We start from the raw sequence: 5,953 nt of genomic DNA, 5'->3' as shown, positions 1-5,953 counted from the left end.
CTAGACCTAACAAGTCACTAACACAAGCACAAACACAACGACTACACATATATACATACTCATCATACTGGTCATTGCGTCCCCCCTCCCACTTCACAAGTGTCTGCCCTCAGATAGGGCTGTGAAGTGGAAAAGGTAAAGGCCAGTATGATGGACACATAGACAAACAGACAAAAACAACAAATTAAAACTAAAACTTCTCACACTTAGACTATGGAATAGGCTAAGTGGGAGAGTTTGAAAACCTAAACAGAACCCAACAAACAAAACACACATATATACAAAACTCCTCACACTTAGGCCATGCAATGGGTTAGTCGGCATGCTTACGAAAAACAGAAAACACAAACACATGCGCCAAAAAAGACAAACCCTTTACTTCTCACATTTAGACTATAAAATAGGCTAAGTGTTATGAATGGGGTTTGCGCACAAACAGAATTTATACTACCTAAACAAACAAAACACAATTAAAAAAACGAAAACTAAACACTGAAAAAAAAAATAAAAAGAAAACTAACTGTCAGGTGGGGTGGTCTATCGGTGACGCCTGCTCCTTCGCGGCGCAGGCGGTGCAGGTGGTTCCTTTTCAGTTCCAGCTTGGTTCTCGTCAAAGTCCGCCGGCTCCTCAGCATGCGCCGGCACATCGGTCTCCTTTTCTTCTGTCTCAGGTACTTGCGGTTCATCAGCTCGGCCTCCATGGCCACTTGGTTCAACAGCTTGTTCCTTCCTCTGGTTGGTATTCTCTCCTAGGATGCTATCGATATTGGATAACATCCTATTCATTGCTTGCTGCATCTTGTAGTTCTCCTTTCCTAAATCTGTCACTATCACCTCCATCGAGGCCTACCTCTGAGCCAACAACTTCTGCTCTGCAGCCCCTTTCAACATTCGTTCCACCACCGATGCCAATCGCATCACCTCCGCTTTCAACTGTTGATTTTCTTCTCTCACTTCTTCCATCGCTTTCTCCATCCTTTCTTGTCTCTGCTCCTGATCCTGTGTTCCCGGATGTACTGCAGATCTCCCAGTCTGTACAGCTTCTTCTCCCATTGCGTAGAATTGGGGTGCGCCCTGCCTCATGTAAATGGTATTCGTTCGGACGAATAAAGGTGTATCAAAAAGACCAGGAGGATCCACCATGATCTGGTCGGATAAATCTTCAGCCTCCGTGATGATGATGTTGTTTCTGACGAACACTCCTAAGATATGGCAGAGAGTGAGGTACCTCGCTGGGTGGGTGGCAATTAGATGGCATTGGTAGGCGGTCCAAAAACCCAGATGCAACTTCCTCCCCTGCTTGGCGCACCAGAGAAGATATAACTCCGTCGTCGATGTCCTAACAGCGGAGTTCGACTGCCCCAATAAATTGAAATCCAGGTAAAGTTGTACATGACACAGAATTGGGTTGTTGAAATGAACGGAGCGAGAAATAGTGGACTGGAATTGCCCTGCATCAGGGTGAGTAAGTTCCCCCCAGGCCTCCTGGGGCTTAAATACCACATGTCTGCGGGGAATTCCCCGCTCCCTATTTCTCCACTCAGGCCATATGGCCTCCTCTAGACTGCACATTCCCAGACGCACGGTCCACTCAATCAAACTCATCCGTATCTCTCATCCAAACAGCCTAAAACTGATACACTCCTCATCTAGATCAGTGGTGACCTTAAATCTAAAGGTCGTGAAAAACTCCTTTGCCAATCTAACCGGGACACTAGGATCCCCATTCTCCAACAACCATTCGAATCCTAACGCGTGCAAATAAGATAGAAACTGCTCGCGGACACCTAACTCATCCAAAGAAGAAATGTGAAGTACCTTTCCGCTCTTCACCTGCTTACTCCCTTCATCCTTACTATTGAAAGCTTTCTGTAGCTACTTCGAGTCGAAAAGCTTCATCTCTTCCACCAGTTCATCAGTAAGGTCCACTGTCCAGCGCTTATATCGGAGTCTCTCTGCCGGCGGATGTAATAACTCCTGATGATCGTTCGGAAGTTTCTGTTCCTTGTACTCCTCATCCTCCATGGACGTATCACTGGCCGATTCAGATTCCTCACTGAACTCATACTCACTATCACTCTGCTCTCGTCGGCTGGATGGGGTCCTCTGAGCAGCTTCAGTGATCACTATGCCAGTGTTCACGAGACGCGGTTTCTTGGTGCTAGGCTTCTTCTTCATAGGGGCCTTCCCCTTTCGTTTTCTCTCCTCACGGTATCTCACTTCCTCTCTGTCAACTTTGTCTTTTTCTTCTTCGGGTTCTTTCTCAGCTTGTGATAAAAATGGATCCTGGGTAGTAGGACCGGTCTCCCTGTGGCCTACTGACCTGGATGCGAGGTCCAGACCCTCAGCCATCCCTTCAGCCTCTTCACCTTGGCCACTCAGTGTTGAAGAGACCGCTTTGGTTTCCATTGCAGTATCCTCTAGGTCAGCAACAGGTAAAGACTCTTCCCCAGGTTTTGTGGGAGTGGTCCTCTCCTCTTCGCCCAAGATTTCCACGGGATCTACCTCTGTGTTCGGCTTCGCCCTACTAGCTGCCCACTTTCCCAAGCATCTCTGCGAAACCCTCTGCGGTTTAGGCCGGTCTGCCTTAGGATCAGCCTTCAATATTAAGCTCCGCTTTATGGGCTTGGGCTTCACTACTGGAGGCGCCTCTGGTTTTGGCTCTAGGATTTCTGCAGCTGGTTCCTCCTCTCCTACCTGCATTCCACCACCCCCTACTTCCACTCGGGGATCTACTGGCTCCGGCTCTTTCTCTTCTTCGTGTACTTCCTCCTTCCCTTCTACTGACTGGGAAGTATGACCTTCCGGTGTGGTTCCTGTAACGGCTTTCTCAACCCCTCCTACTGACCTTGATGCGAGGTCTAGACCCTCAGCCATCAAAGCAGTATCTTCTCTGTGGTTTACCTCTTCCACGATTGACTCAAACTCCGTATCGGTCATAAGGCTGCGCTTCTGTGCCGATTCGTTCAGATCTATTTCTTCCCTAACCCTTTCTTGACGGACGGTCTCCACAGTAGGTGTTCTCTCCGTTTCGCCACTCCCTTCTTGGGTTGTCTCTTCTTGGCTGGTCCTTTTCTTACGCTCCTCAGGGTCGCAGTCGTAATAGGCGGCGACAGCGTCGAGCTCCACCGAATCTGGCACCGAGGTCTCCGACGGCACGGTCGCCGATGAAGATCCCTCCTCTGATTGTTCCTCCGCGTGACTGACCGGTGCAGGTGGAATTTCACTGGGTGCGGTTATATTCCCCTGCCCTCTGATTTGGCTGAAATTCGCCAACTCCGCCGCCCAGTTCCTAGTGGGGTCTTGTAAACGGAGAAACTCCGCCATTGCGTCTAGAGATATCATCGGTGGGGCATGCAGAGTTGGTGCCGAAGGTTGAGGGTTTGGCGGTGGTTGCGTTCCAGCCTTTTCTTCACGGCGAGACGAAGGTGGTTTAATCTTAGTAGCGAACGCCTTTTTCCCCATGGTTTCAGTGGTGATTTGTTGGTGGGGTCTTGGGTTTTGATTTCTGGGAGAGAGTTGGGTTTGAGAATTTCGTGAAAGGGAAATTGAAAATGAGGGTTTGTGAAGGAGAAGGGTTAAGAATTTCTTGAAAGCGAATTTGAAAATGAGGGTTTGTGAGGGAAAAGTGTTGGGACGGTGAGTTTAATTTGTGTGAGAGAGAGCAGTTGTAGGTGGTTGTAACCTGCTATCAGGGCTTGCCGGTCGCGAAGCTTCAGAAGGGAGGCGGTTGAGATTGCTTGCCTCTGATTGGTCAGCGTGTCCCTTCTCTCTGCTCACGCGCCACTCTTAGCAGCTGTCACCCTGCAAAAGCTGCACAAGCCTTAATTCAAATTATCGTCCCCTCCATAATTTCCCCTATACTTACCTAAAAAAAAAACTAAATCAAACGGGCACCTAAATAAAAATTGAAATAGCACCAGATAAGTAATCCCTTGGTCAATGTGTAATCCAAATTAAAATTAAGGCCCGAAAATATTTTTAGATTTTGAGAGATTATCTTGCATGCAAAGATTAACTACGTATTTACAATATTTACATCTTCCTTAGGCAATTTGGAATTCTACTCGGCCAGTATATGCAAACTATTTTCAAAAAGAACTAGCCACGTGGAACTCCAAATTCCTATCTTACTGATCAGTAGACCACCGTAGTACGTGGTTGCAGTGGAATTTCATCCACTACACCCACCTCACTATTTTCCCTAAAAATTTTTAGCCTATGTCCGTGTACTATGAAAGGTTCAGAGTTAGGAAAACTCCCTGAAATTTCTACAGCTCCATTAGATCGGAGTGCAGTGATGGTATAAGGTCCTTTCCATTTGGACTTGAGTTTCCCTGGCATAAGCTTCAATCTTGACTGGAAGAGTAGTACTTTCTGGCCAACATGGAGTTCCTTAGTTCTCAGATTTCGATCATGCCACAATTTAATTCGCTCTTTGTACCACATGGCTGAGTCGAATGACTCCAATCTAAGTTCCTCAAGCTCCTGCAGTTGCAGCTTCCTTTCCTCTTCACAGGCTGTAGCATCCATATTCACTTTCTGTACTGCCCAGTATGCTCGATGCTCGATCCCAACCGGTAAGTGGCACATCTTCCCAAAAACAATCCGGTAAGGGGACATGCCTATGGGGGTTTTGTAGGCTGTTCGATACGCCCAGAGAGCATCCTCTAACCTTACACTCCAATCCTTCCTAGAAGTGTTCACAGTCTCCTCCATAATTTTCTTTATCTCGCGGTTAGAAATCTCCGCTTGACCATTTGCTTGTGGATGGTAAGGGCTGGATAGTCTATGGTGCACGCCGTATTTCTTCATTAAGGCTTCAATTGTGCGATTATAGAAGTGTGTACCTTGATCGGATATGATCGCCCTGGGCACACCGAATCGGCTGAAGATATGACTCTTTAAGAACTTGGCCACCTCCTTGGCTTCACACGTGCTTGTGGCCTTGGCTTCTACCCATTTGGAGACATAGTCTACGGCAACTAGGATATACAGATTCCCATAGGATGAAGGAAACGGACCCATGAAGTCCATTCCCCATATGTCGAATAGCTCGCAAACTATTATAGGTACCTGCGGCATTTCATCCCGGGCAGATATTCCACCGGTCAGTTGGCAACGCTCACAGCTCCTGCAGAACTTGTACGCATCCTTGTTGAGAGTTGGCCAGTAAAAGCCGCTATCCAGAATCTTCCTGGCCGTCTTCTTGGACCCGAAGTGCCCTCCACATGCTAACGAATGGCAGTGTGTTAAAACATCCCGTTGCTCCCAGTCCGGAATACACCTCCTTATCACTTGATCGGACCCCACTCTCCACAGATAGGGGTCATCCCAAAAGTAGTATTTTGCTTCACTCTTGACCTTCATTCTTTGGGCTTTGGTAACACTCGGTACTTCTGGAAGCTCTCCAGTTACTAGGTAGTTGGCCAGGTCCGCATACCATGGCTCTTGCCCTACCTTCTCTTTTCCTTTTGCTGTATCATTCTGACCAGTAAGGTTGAAAACTTCTTCCCAATCAATTTTTCTGGGCGCAAAAATCACCTCACACAAATGTTCCTCCGGAAACTTGTCATGTACTTCCTCACCGTTTCCATCTTGCATTATTCTGCTCAAATGGTCTGCCACCTTGTTCTCGACTCCTCTCTTATCTTCCACCTCCCAATCAAATTCTTGTAACAAGAGTACCCATCGGATCAAGCGTGGTTTGGATTCCTTCTTGGCAATCAGATACTTAATCGCTGCATGGTCAGTATACACTATGACTTTGGATCCCAGCAAATATGGTCGGAACTTCTCGAAAGAATACACTACTGGCAACATCTCTTTTTCAGTGGTATTGTAATTCCGCTTGGCTTGATTTAGAGTCTTGGACGCATAAAAAATTACGTACCTCTTCCCATCGATCTTCTGACCCAGCACGGCTCCTACCGCAAAATCGTTGGCGTCGCAC

The 5,953-nt window shown here is 47.3% G+C and overlaps 1 protein-coding gene across 1 annotated transcript; it reads right to left on the bottom strand.

The window, feature by feature from the left end:
* Positions 1-846: 846 nt before the first annotated feature.
* Positions 847-3,465, bottom strand: LOC121742438 (trichohyalin-like). Its single transcript, XM_042135609.1, has 3 exons — positions 2,370-3,465; positions 1,930-2,267; positions 847-999 (listed from the first exon to the last, which is right to left on the bottom strand). The coding sequence occupies exons 1-3, from the start codon at positions 3,463-3,465 to the stop codon at positions 847-849; spliced, it is 1,587 nt and encodes a 528-aa protein (XP_041991543.1).
* Between the last annotated feature and the right edge of the window lie 2,488 nt (positions 3,466-5,953).

The sequence above is a fragment of the Salvia splendens genome, chromosome 1 (genome assembly GCF_004379255.2).
Source record: "Salvia splendens isolate huo1 chromosome 1, SspV2, whole genome shotgun sequence".
In the NCBI taxonomy this organism is placed as follows: domain Eukaryota; kingdom Viridiplantae; phylum Streptophyta; class Magnoliopsida; order Lamiales; family Lamiaceae; genus Salvia; species Salvia splendens.
This window is presented reverse-complemented; position numbering and strand designations above follow the sequence as displayed.